Genomic DNA, 13,130 nt, shown 5'->3' on the forward strand with positions numbered 1-13,130 from the left:
CAGCAAATGTGTGTGTGTGGGGGGGGGCAGTTAGTTCACAGGCCCATCAGTCCCAGTGAGTCCCTCTCTGGCTCTGCAACACCTGACAGCCCTCTTGGCTTGAATAAATCAGTGTGTTTAGCTTAGTTTGTGGAGAAAGAAGCACGGCAGCAGCCCAGTGGTGGTGGCGGCACACACACGCATTTAGTATCGGGAGGTAGAGGCAGGCAGATCTCTGTGAGTTCGAGGCCAGCCTGGTCTACAGAGAGAGTTCTAGGACAGCCTCCAAAGCTACACAGGGAAACCCTGTCTTAAAAAAAAGAATGAGACACAACAATGCAGGGGTATTTTGTTACCTCCAGGCCTATTTCACTGTGGGGAGCACACAGGGCGGATGAAAGAAGGGGCAGACAGCCTAGAGGAGGGGGGGCGCCCATCTGTAAAGAGCAGCCCACTCTCCAACGGCTTCGGGGGTCGTCCTAGCATCCTCCTGTGCCACTGTCCCCCTCTTTCCCATCATCCTGCCCTCCCTGGAGCTGTCGGCTTTGGCCCTTCTTGGCTTGTCATCGAGAGCTGGCTCAGTCTCTCCTCCATTCCGCCAGTGTGCACCAAGTCACAGCCCCCCGACTTGGAAGGGCAGTGGCTCATGCTGGGCTTCCCAGGGAACGCTGGAAAATCAACAGGCTGAGGCCCAGGGCCGACATTCCACAGCCTGGCACGGAGTCGGCCAACTCGGATGGAATCCGCAGGCATAGGCCCTGGCGAGGAGATGCACGTGGAGGCCTCCGGGCCAACTCAACAGCCGGCACTGGAGGTCCAGGGAGGGACCGTCTGGAGTTGGGGGAGAGCCAGCACCACCTGCGGCGTGGGTGACGCGGTGGATGTGAGTTCTCTAGATACGCAGTTACTCCGGCTATGATGGTTAGTGCAAGACAGGAGCAATGGTAGGTGGTGGCGGCTTCCAGGACCTCCCAGAATAATTAACTCTTCGTTATTGGGGCGATGAGCATTCGGCCACCCCGAGGAATGCACATCCTGTGGTGGGGATGGTTCAGTTCTCCGTACGGAGTGTAATGAGCATTCGGCCACCCCGAGGAATGCACATCCTGTGGTGGGGATGGTTCAGTTCTCCGTACGGAGTGTAATAGGGGAATGGCTCACACAGCCAACTGCTTGCCCTACCAGCATAACGATTGGAGTTTGAGCTCTAGAACTCAGGTTTTTAATTTAATTTAATTTAATTTATTTCTTTTTCGAGACAGGGTTTCTCTGTGGCTTTGGAGGCTGTCCTGGAACTAGCTCTTGTAGACCAAGCTGGTCTCAAACTCACAGAGATCCGCCTGCCTCTGCCTCCCTAGTGCTGGGATTAAAGGTGTGTGCCACCACCATGTGGCAATTTTATAATTTTTTAAAGCTGGACATGGGCACAGTGGTGAGCGTTTGGCATCTCAAGGCTTGGAGAGACAGAGACAGGAGGATCTCCGGGGCCCATTGTCAGCCAGTCTAGCTACATTTGCGTTCCAGGCCAGTGAGAGACCCTGCCTCATAAAGCAAGGTGGATAGCACCCGAGGAATTACACCTGAGGCGGACCTCAGGTCTCCACGCATCTGTATGCACATCCGTACCCACACCAACGCGCACACAATAGGTACACATGCATGCACATGTCCCTGTGCATGCACACAAGCATGTCAACTACTGATAGGCTCTCCAACCTCTGACTGTACTTCTCATTTGGGCAGCAAAGACTTATCTTAACTTCTATCACCTAGGCACCGATCCTCTGGATACAAAGAGCAAGCCCGCAGCTCTTGGCTGGCTTGGCTCCTCTGATTAGCTTGGAAACCTAGCAACAGAGGGAGCTGGAGCCTGCAGAGTCATGGAGCTGGAGCCTGGGAAGCAGGTGCAGGGAGAGAGGGAAACAGGAGCGGAGAGCAGCCCCCTCAGGAGTGACTTATCAGCCGCTCTTGTCCTGATGGCTTTGGAAGTTCTTGTGATTTGATTTCAGGCTTGACCAGAGATGTTGGGAGGGTGACAGGGCTAGACACAAGTAGGACATGGGTATTTAACCAGCCCGGGGCCAAACCCTTGCTCTCCTAGTTTCGATGTCTGTGTGTGCATGTTTGTGCATGTGTGTGCATGTTTGTGCATGTGTGTGTGCATGTGCTCGCGCACTTGTATGTACAGGTCAGAGGTGGGTGTTGAGCGTCTTGGTTAATTGTCCTCTACCATATGTTTTTGAGACAAGAGTTCCACTGACACTAGAGTTTGCCAATTCTGGCAAGTGGACTCTAGGGGCCCTCTCTTGTTCATCTAACCAGAGCTGGAATTATAGCCATACCGTTGTATGGTCTTTCTTTGTTTGTTTGCTTTGGGTTTTTTTTTTTTTTTTGAGACGGGGTTTCTCTGTGTAGCTTTGGTGCCTGTTCAGGACCTCGCTTTGTAGACTAGGCTGGCCTTGAACTCACAGAGATCCTCCTGCCTCTGCCTCCAGAGTGCAGGGACTGTAGGCGTGCGCCACCCCTGCCCAGCCATGTCTGACTTTTTTATGTGGGTGTTGGGGATCTGAACTCACCCTCCCACCTGCACACTTGATTGGTTAAGCCATTTTGCCCAGTCTCTCCTCTGGCTTCTTGAACAATCTTCAACCTTAGTTGGTCTGTACTAGGTGTTAAGAACCATTCTTTGGGGGCCTCCTAGGACTTCCCTAAGCAAGAATCTAGCTCTAAGGAGAAACCCTTATCTTCTACTCCCCAAAAAGACCACCTCCTGCTTCACTTGCAAGAGCAAATGTGTCATCATGGATGGAGGACAGACACAAGCCCAAGGGTTAAGGACAGGAAGTGGCTCATGGAGGGAAGGCCGCTCAGCCCAGGCCAGCGTACCTGAAGGCCTGGCCTCTATTACGTAGCGTGTGATGGGTCCTTTACCAGGATCTCCGCTGGACCAGTGGATGGCAATGGCTGAGCTGTACCGAACGATGATTGGCACTCCCGGTGGTCCTGGGGCACCTGCAAATATCCCACAGTGGGTAAGGGCATCGGTGGTGGAGCCAAGAATGGTTACCCTTCCCCAAAACCTGTGCTGGTGGGAGGGGCCAGAAAACCAGATCAACTCTAGCCATAGAGCCTCCAGGACCCCTGCAAATACTAGGTCTGGAGAGTACATCTCAGGCCAGGCCTGCCAGGGTGTGACTACTGTCTCTTCCAGTTTCTCCACAGCCCACATTCTGAATCTCAGGGCAAAGAAGGGTGTGGATGATGATCCTGGGAGTCAGAGGGCTAAGGCATTTAAGTCTAGCCAGAATTTATTATGTGATCCATTCACGGAGTCCTTCAGGGGTGCCTCAGTTTACCATTCCGCAAGGGCTGTGTGGAAGAAAATCCTGAACAGAGATATCATGGTGGGTAGCAGAGGGGAATGGACTGATGGTGGACATGCCCAGGGTTGAAGGTCTGGTTGGGGAGGCAGGCTGTGTGTCTGTCTATATACAGCATCCCAAACACCAGTATAAACCCGGTACCTCCCTTGCAATTCCTGCCATATGTGATTCCCACCAAGCCTGTTTCCCACTAGACACGGAGTTCACCATCCCTAGAGCCTAGCACACAGTAGGTGCTTTCTATATGAACATAGCACCAGGAATTGAGGTAGCACTGTGTGCATGAGTGCAGGCCTGTGGCCTCTGGCTGCCTGAAGGGAGGAGAACATGAGCCCAACATCTGACTGAAGCCCGCTGGGGCCCTGGAGAGCTGCCCAGCTCAGACAGGAGGCCCGAGAGTCCTCACACAGCCGGACATCCCATTTCTAGGTCACTATATCTGGTCCTGATGGGTGTCTTGTTTTCCTCCTCCATTCCTCCTCTGCATCCCATGGAGGGGAGACATGACCTGAGAGTGGGGATCAGGCTGGGGTGGCCTTCAAAGTCCTTGCTTTTTACTCTGTGCCAAAGGGTGGCAAGCCACTCGCAGGTAGTAGGCAAGAGGACAAGGGCCCTTCAGCCTCGTTCTCCCAGCCCTGCCTGGCCACTGGAGGAAGATCGTTGTCTGCTGCTGGCTGTGGGGCAGGGAAGGGAAGGGGGTGGCTTTCTGGTGGCCTTCTGAAGGAAGTGGGCAGGCTGGGTGCTTCCTCAAGAGGGGTGGGGACTGGAGGACCTCTTGGGAGGCGGTTTGCATGTTCAGAATGGGAAAACCCGAACCCGAGACAGGGCCTGTGGAGACTAAACCCTGACTGCCCCAGGGTTCTGGGTGGAAGGCAGGAAGTGACAAAGGTCAGAGGCAGTGAAAGAGAGGATTAGGGAAGGAGCCGAGGGCTGGGCACCGGCATGGAAACACACAGTGGCCTTCCGTGTGTAAAAGCACCTGGGAAAGGGAGTCTTGGGGGAAGGCAGGTCTGACGGTGAGGAGGCTGCCCACCCACCGGACAGTTACTGGAGGTGCCAATGTCATTGCCTCCTCCAGGGGTTCTTGTTTTTTTTTTTTTTTTTTGGTTTTTTGAGACAGGGTTTCTCTGTATTGTTTTGGAGGCTGTCCTGGAACTCACTCTGTAGACCAGGGTGGCCTCGAACTCACAGAGATCCACCTGCCTCTGCCTCCCGAGTGCTGGGATTAAAGGCGTGCGCCACCAACGCCCGGCTAAGGGGTTCTTGTGATCAGAGAAGATGGCTGCATCTCATGGAAACCGGGATCTTTGTCCTCCCAGGGAGTGCATATTTGGGCAAGAGCTGAGGGAGATCCTTCTGCACCCTGCTCTGAGGGCCACTGCTGCCGTGTTGGGAGGGGGGAGGCGTAGAGAGGTAGTTCTGGCCAGCCTGGAGGCTTGGACATCTGCCCGGCCGCATCCTGCCCGGACAGAGGTGACAGAGGCTGAGGTGACAGAGGCTGAGGGTTAGAGAGGAAAGAAAGGAAGAACACATGGAAAACAGGGTGGGTGTGGTGGCCTCGGTCTTGTAAACCCAGAACTTGGGCAACTGTGGCAAGAGGACCATAAGTACCAGGCCAACCTGGGCTCTGTTGGAAGGCCGACTCTGTGACAGCCTGGGCTGTGTGTACTGACTGTCCTGCATGATGAGAGGGCCTGGGTCACTCCAGGCTTGGGGCTGGAATAGAATGAGGATTCGGATGCTAAGAACCAAGTCCAGGATGTGGGGAGAAGAGTGAAGCAGAGAGGAGGAGGAACGGGAGGGAAGAGGAGTCAGGGAGGGGCCTAGGAGGGAGGGAAGAGAGGGGGACGGGCCTTGGGGCAGGAAGTGAGCTCTGTGCTTCCCACTGTCCTCCCGCTCTGGACCCCCTGGGGTCCCCTCCTACTTAGAGGATTGAGGACATGCCGCACAGCGCTGTCTCTCTCCTACCTTCTCCAGGGCCCGTGGTGATGTTGGCTTCGATCTCAGGCCCATAGGTGAAGGTCTTGGCTTTGATGCGGAAGCGGTAGGTCATGCCCTCTGCCAGGTCCTTCACCTTCAGCCACAGTGGGCTGTCCCCTTTCACGTCTACTGTCACAATCTTGCTGACCCCTGTGGGAGAAGGACTGTGAGTAGGGGCTGCAGCAGCTGGGGGGAGCAGGGCTACCAAGGCCACTGGCAGCTCCTGGGAAGGGGTGACAGCTGTGGCTTCTATCCCCTGAAATCGGCTCCAGCTGCCTGCCACTCAGGCCCGCATGCTGCCAATGCTGTGTCAGGAGCATGGCTCTGTAAACGAGCTCAGAAAAGGAGGGCTCCGTGGTTCAAGCACCAGGAGGAAAACTATGTCCTGTCTGCCCAACCCGGAACGGTCACCAAGTCTCCATCCTGTCTCACTGCTATGCCTCACATCAGCCTACCCCCACCCCAACATCCCATAGAATCTGAAATCCAGGAGCCCTTTGTTGGGAAGTTCTGTGGAGACACCCCCAGAAGTGGAGCTGGGTGTCACCTAATGACTACCCAGCCCCAGTCCAGGCCCCGTCCCAGCCCCAGTCCCAGCTCTACTCCTATGCTCCTCGTCCCTCTTGACCAATGAGAGCCCAGCTTCAGGAGCCCCATCATCTGGACCACTTGGCTTTCCGGGCAAAGGAGGGCTGCTTCTGCATCTCAGGTCATTGCAGCCAGGGGCAGGATGGAGGCTTTCACAGGCTGGTACTATGTGCTCTGGGCATCACAATCCCAAGGTCTCCCTGAGACTCAGGACCAGGGTTCACTGTGTAAGGTGTCGCCACACAGAGGGACAGGCTCTGCGCCCTTGAGTTGGCCCTGGCGCCTTCAGACACGTCTCAGCCGGCTTCAGTTTATTTTTCTAGTGAGCCAGACTGTCAGGAGCATCCCCAATAGGGATACGGAGTTTCACATATAGGGAGACAACACTGAACACATAGTAGGTGCTTCATTCAACTTGAAAATCTTTTATTTTATGTGTATGGATGTTTTGCCTGCATGTATGTCTGCATATACCACTTGCATGCCTGGGGCCTGAGGAGGTCAAAAGGGGGGCACTGAATTCCCTGAAACTGGAGTTACAGACAGTTGTGAGCTGCCATGTGGTTGCTTGGGAACTGGTTCTCCAGATCAGCAGACAGCACCCTAGCTTCTAAGTGCCCCCTTCCTTCCTTCCTTCCTTCCTTCCTTTCTTCCTTCCCTCCCTCCCTCCTTCCCTCCTTCCCTCCCTCCCTCCCTCCTTCCTTCCTTCCTACTCTCTCTCTCTTTCTCTTGCTCTCTCTCTCCCTCCCTTCCTTTAATTTTTTTTTTGAGACAGGGTTTCTCTGTGTAGTCCTGACTGGTCTAGAACTTGTTCTGTATACTAGGCTGCTCTCGAACTCACAGAGATCCTCCTGCCTCTGCCTCCCGAGTGTGCCACCACATCCAGGCTGGCCCTATTTATTTTTGAGACAGTGTCTCTGGTAGCTCAGACTGGTCTCACACTTGCTATGTAGCCAAGGATGACCCTGAACTCCCGATCTTGCCGCCTCCAGCTCCTGAGTGCTGGAGTTATAGGCACGAGCCACCATGGCTGATCTGTGTGGGGCTGAACACAGAGCCCAGGGCTTCGAGAAAGCCGGGCAAGCGCTCTGCCGTTGGGAGCTGCACCTCTGACCCCATTTACTTATTGAATGAGGGCTTTAGACACTACTGAGCAGACCCTTGCTGGTTCAGACCTTGGATTTCTCCGTAGGAAAACGGGGTGCTGCTGACCAACTCTGGAGCTATGGTATATACATGCTAGACGGTGCCCCTTACTTGCAAGCTAGGCCGCTACACAGATGGTGGAACCTACGGGGGACACGGAGTTTGGCCATGTGGTCTAGACCCTGATGGAATAAAATCACAAGAGGCCAAGTACTCCCTTTCTCAGTGGGAGGTCCCCAGATAGGCCAGGTAGGAGTCACTGGGACAGGAGCCTGTCTGGGTTCCCGGGATTTTGTCTTCTTGACCACTGACCTAACCCTGCTTCTGACTGCATCTCTTCCCAGAACCTGTTTCCCCTTGGTCCTGACAGCTCTACTCTGCAGGACAGGCGGCTGGCACCCGGGTGGTGGCATGAAAGACTGAGGGCCACTGTTCCCACCACTGACCCAGAACTGGCCCTGCCGAATGTTCCCAGGCTCCACCCCTCATTCTTGTGGGGCTCCAGCGCTGGGAGGAGTGAGGGGCGGGGAGGTGACCACAGAAGTGGTCACTTCCGGCCAGCAGGCTGTCACTTCTAGGGCAGCCACATCCCTAAGCCTCGATGTAAGTAGACCCAGACACTGAGCAGCCCAGTGCCCTTCTTTCATGGAAGTCCCTTGTTCTCTTAAGATAGCTGTGGGGGGGACAAAACAGTGACTCCTGGGGACTCCTGCCTATCCCTGCCTCATTCTTACCAGCGGGCATTGGGCTGTACTCTGTAAGAAAGCTGACTGGCACCGGATGTCAACAGTCAGGGCTGTCGGTCCAACCCCTCGAAGTGGAGCAGAATTTTGGTGGGGGCCTGGGAAGGGTAGTGCCTGAGAGGGACCAGTGTGAGGAAGGCCTGGGCTAGGGCAGTCACGTGCATGGCAGGGGTGGGGGGATTGCTCACCCTCATACGTCTGCCTAGGGAAGCTCCCCAGGCTTTGACCAGATTTCTAAAGAGGTCCCTGATCCTCCACAGGGGGTATGCTGAGAACGCAGAGCTTTGGAAGGGGGCCAGGAGAGCATGAGAATATCAGAAGACTTTGCTTTGGGGTCCTGTCCCATCTTGGGACAACTGTTTTGCCTGGATTCTTTTCCTTTCCTCCTGATTCAGTTTATGGAACAGGAAGACTGTGCTAAACGTCCCCTGCCTGCACCAGAGACGCCGCTTTATGCTGCTGTTTCGACTTTGTGCTCAGATGCTTTTGTCTCGGAAACACCCCTTCCCTGGGCCAAGCCTCAGCCTTCCCATTTATAAGATGGGAAGACTCTCACCACATCCAACTGCCGAGCGGTGATCATGACCTGATCTCTGGGTATAAACCAGGCCTTGATGGTGAGAGTTTGGGCCGTGTGGGAGGTCCCCACTCACCATCCACGGGGGTGCAGGGTTCATACACCAGCCTGTAGCCCTCCAGAGGACCGTTGGGGAACTGTGGGGCTTCCCAGGACACGTTCACCGAGGTCGTGGTCAGCTCGCTGAACTTGACTGAGCCTGGGGCGCTGGGGGCTGTGGAGAGACAGCAAAGGGTTTGTGCTTTTTTTTTCTCTTTCTGTGGAAGTTCAAAGACTCAGGTTGGGCTCCAAGCAACTCGCAGGAGAGTTTGGGTCTGTTCCCAGAAAGAAGAGAGAGTGAGGCTAGGCACAAAAAGAAGGCAGGAAGGGTCACTCGAGGCCCTTGAACCCTTGCTCCTCCTCCGTTGATGTCATTAGCGCTCAGCTGTCTAGCATCAGAGGCCCTGGCATGGGGAAGAGCCCTCCTTGAGTCTGGACTCTCTCCTGCGTGGCTCTGAGCCCTGGCTAAGTAGCATGGGAGCAGCCATTGCATCCCCAAGGGTCACTGTGGGGCAAGACCGTTTCCTGGCACCACGGGTGTGTCTTTCAGCTCTCCTGCTAGAGAAGGTGGGGGGTGCCTCTGCCTCAGAATACAGAGTGGGTGCTAAACAAGATGTCAGAACTCCGGAGACATGGCCTTCCTTTCATCCCTGGGCTGTGGGCTTGTTATAGAGACACCATGCTGTCAGGGGGAGACAGGCCAAGGACAGTCAGATCCTCTGGAAGAGATGTTTTCTTGTACTGACACCCCTGGGGTGAACTTTGAAAACATGGAGATGGGAAGACGCTGGTGTGTGGCAGTAGCGGGTATGTGGGGGGGGGCATGAGGGGGTTGTTGGGAGGCGGTGGCGAAGAGACAAGGCAGGAAGCATTCCTTTCCTCCCAGCATCCCGAGCTGGTTGGGTGGATGGCCAGGCTATTATTGGCAGTGCTGCCTCCCACCAAGCCAGGACTAATAATCTTGACAGCTTCCAGCTCCATCTCCCCTGCTGTCTTTGAAGGAGGGAGGTGAACTCAGGGCCCTTTCCTGCCTCCCCCCCTCCCCACTCGGGGGCAGAAGGACGTGGGACAGGACATTCTGTCCTACTGCTGCAGCGCCGGAAGCTTCTAGGCTCCCGGGGGCTCGTATCTGACCAGTGACACTGATGGAACATCGTCAAGATGGGCAGGCAGGCAGAAAGAGGCTAGCACACCCAAGCTCAGCCTCTGGCTGTCCCAGGGGAGCCAATGGAGGGAAGGGCTCCTCTGGAGTAGGGGACTGTCCCAGAGAGAATCCTGGTTAGAAACTGTCTCTGGTAGCGTGCTTTCGACATCTCTTTAAGGGTGGTGGGAGCCACAGTAAGGGATGCGTCAGCCTGGCAAAGCTGGCTTCTGGAGGTCAGGGGAGAAGGCTGTCCTTTTGCCCTCTATATCCGTAAGCAATTGGTTCTAATGCAAATCTGAGATGCTTGTCTTATATAACATGGTGTCACTTTGGCGTATAGGCCATAGACATTCTTCTGTGTGCCCCTCCCTCCTTTTTGTTGTGTTGGCAAAGCCAGGGCGTTTCTCAGGCTAGCCAAGTGCCGTACCACCGAGCTCTCTTCTAGTCCTCCAGGTACTCTAGCTCACCTCCAGGGTACTTATGATTCACTGGTAAGTATACACCGAATACACTTGTCAATGATGCAATGCAATGCTGCTAAGTAGTTGTTATGTGGTGTTGTCTGTACATGTTCGGTATAGACACATTTTAAAAAATTGTTTTTGAGACATTCTCGTGTAGTTCAGGGTAGCCTTGAAATTGCTGTGTGGCTGAAGGTGACTCTGATCTTACGTGCGTACGTGTCTGTGTGTATGTCACATGAGCACAGGTGCCCGTAGAGGTCGGATCCCCCGGAACTGAGGGTATAAGGTGGTGTGAGCCGCATGATATGGGTGCTGGGGACTGAACTCTGTCCTCTGGAAGGGCGGTCAGTGCTCTTGACTGCTGAGCCGTCCCTCCAGCCCTGAGCTCTTAATCCTCCTGGCTTAACCTCCAAGTGCTTAGATTATGGGTCTGTGCCCACCACACCAGGCAGAAGCCATTCTGGGGAATATTTTCCTTTCTTGGTTAGTTGAATCTACTAATACGGGATCCATAGACTGGGAGGGCTGACTGTTCAACTCCACATTAGAAGCAAACGAACAAACACAAACTTCCTGAATGTCCCTTGGATGTCCTTGGTTCCAACATCTGTCCTTTCCCCTAGGACTTACCAGGGGACCCTGAGCAAAAAGCACATTTTCTGGGGTGACCCTTGCCCATTGTGAAAAAGAAATGTCACTGCTCTGCTCACCCCTGGGACTTGTGGGGGCCCCAGTGTGACACTAACCAAAAGTGGTTTTGGACACCTCAGGACAAGAGGATCTGCACCCTCTCTCCCTTCTCTGCCCTGTCCTGTGTCTAGTTCCCACCGGGTCTCTCCGCCTCTTTCCTCTCCCTCAAGTCTCCCAGCGCAGAGGGCAGAGCCAGTTTTTTTCCAGACATAAAAAGATCTAATCCTCAACAGCTCAAACCTTCCTGTGTCTTCCTATTCACGTCATACAAATGTCTGTTCTCCAGACCCTTGGGCATGCCCTCACCTCACCTTGTCAGCACCCAGCTCTGTCCCTCTAATCCCTGACGCCCTCAAGCCACTGCACCTGCTGGTCCTTCTGACAGGAACCCGGCTTCCTGCTCTGTCTGCAGAACTTCCCATGGTGGCTCTCCTGTCATCAGGTCTCCTCTCGTTTCAAATCTCAGCTCGGAGGTAGCCATCTTGGCCAGGCCTTTGTGGGCGGGCGGTCCAAAGCTCTGCTCCCCTTAGGCCACCTATCCCCACCACCGCCTCAGCCAGCTCATCTGGGCTTGCTTATGATCCGGGCCCTCAGACTTAGCGTGTGTGTGCGTGCATGCGTGCGTGCGTGTGTGTGCGTGTGCGTGTGTGCGCGCGCGTTTTCTTCTCTTATTGTTGCATCACCAGGATGAAGCAAAGTGTGGGCTCATAGGAGATAATTAGCATTGGCGGGATGAACAGAGGCCAGGAGACCAGGAAAGGAGGAGGCCAGGTAGCGGCTGGCCATGGAGGTTATCCCCAAAGCTGAGACAGGGTGGGCAGGACAGGCTGGGTGACACCTGGGGGCTTTCTCACGGTTTGTGGTGAGATTTTTTTTTTTCTGGACACATACCTAGAGTCTTCCTGGCAGGCTGGGCTCTGTCTCCGTATCTGGAAGTGGGACCTGGGTACCAAACCCAGCTTTCCGGCTTCGAGGGACAGCCTTGATACCAGGTGTGGTCCCATTGTCCCCACAAACAGTCTTCCCCGAGACTTTCTCCCTACCTGCTTGTTGAGTCTGGCCTCGGGTGGGGGCGCTCCGCGGCCCATCCCCCGCAGCATTGAAGGCCGAGATGCTGACCATGTAGGTTGTATAGCCGGTCAGGTTCTTGAGTTTCACACTGTTCTCAGCCAGGAAGAGCGTCTTCACCCTCTCCGTGAGGTTCCTACGCTGGACCTCCCAGAAATAAATCTGTAGGGACCAACGATTGTGGGAGTGAGTGGGATGGAGATAATGGTCTTCCGCCCCTCTCAGGGATCAACAACACCTTTGCCTTCATCCAGGGAGTAGCTAAGAGCTCTTTGAGGAAGGTTCTAGAACTTTCCTTTTAATAGCCAATACCTATCCTCGGCTAGACCGTAGTAAAACCGCGTATCTGTGGCTGGTATCTGTAGCATGTGACACAGGCATGTCAACATTAGACTAGGAATCTTTCTCTCATGAACCTGAGCTGGAGGGGTGAGAGCAACACCGAGCGGAGAGCTCTGCCCCCCACCTGCCGCATTAGGAGCTGCAGGCTACTAAGACAGCACACGCATGCACGCACACACGCACGTGCGCGCACGCGCACACACACACACACACACACTACAATTGTGTGGTAGATGTGTACAATCCAGTTTCGATACACGGGAATACACCAGTTTGCTGCAGGGGAAGGCTGGATTAAGAAGACGTTTGGTTGGTGGCTGAATTCTGATGGCACCATTTGCTAGCCTTGTGACTTGGCCAGGCATGATTTCTCTCAGCTACAGAGGGGCTAAGGACACCCACTTTCCGGGGTGACTGTGAGAGCTGCAGGCAATAAGGACTGAAGAAGAGGGAACAGTGCTTCCCCCGGGGGGGCGGGGGGCCGGGGGAGACACTGGTCAGCTTTTAAAGGTATTACGTGCTTGAGGAAGATTTTGGGTCCTCGACGCAGCAGGAGCTTCCTATGGAGTCTCTAGGCATTCTGTAATAAGCATGGGTTAGTGCTTTCAAACACACACAGAAGATTCTCAAGCTACATTACCAACGTTGAGCTAGGACCCTCCATAAAGTCTCGGGACTCCAGACTTTATGGAGATCATTTGGCGCCACCTGCTGGCCAAAGAGGTTTCTGTACGCGATTGGCTTTTCATTTTCTCTATACCAACAAAAGCAAGAAAGAGCTAATAAAAAGTGTCCGCCCCCGGCATGTGTAAACGGCAGTTGGGACATCTTGTGACTACAAAAGCCTTGTTTTGCTACAACCCTACATCTTTTTTAAAATTCTCTTTATATGAGGAGTTGAGGTTTTCATTCATAAAATCACTCATCCACTCACTCACTCATCCATTGACTACGAGGATACAGCAGCCACACAGCTTCTTCCGGAGT

At 54.3% G+C, this 13,130-nt stretch overlaps 1 protein-coding gene across 1 annotated transcript in view; it reads right to left on the bottom strand.

Moving 5' to 3' along the window:
* Sdk2 (sidekick cell adhesion molecule 2) overlaps positions 1–13,130 on the bottom strand; it is a 270,658-nt gene that overhangs the window by 16,816 nt on the left and 240,712 nt on the right. Inside the window, exons 37-40 of the mRNA XM_040750019.1 lie at positions 11,777–11,963; positions 8,473–8,610; positions 5,331–5,492; positions 2,866–2,991 (exon numbers count right to left, since the gene is read on the bottom strand). Coding sequence (XP_040605953.1) covers positions 2,866–2,991; positions 5,331–5,492; positions 8,473–8,610; positions 11,777–11,963 — 613 coding nt within the window. The remainder of the gene's footprint in view (positions 1–2,865; positions 2,992–5,330; positions 5,493–8,472; positions 8,611–11,776; positions 11,964–13,130) is intronic.

The sequence above is a fragment of the Mesocricetus auratus genome, unplaced genomic scaffold (assembly GCF_017639785.1).
Source record: "Mesocricetus auratus isolate SY011 unplaced genomic scaffold, BCM_Maur_2.0 Super-Scaffold_100007, whole genome shotgun sequence".
Taxonomy (NCBI): domain Eukaryota; kingdom Metazoa; phylum Chordata; class Mammalia; order Rodentia; family Cricetidae; genus Mesocricetus; species Mesocricetus auratus.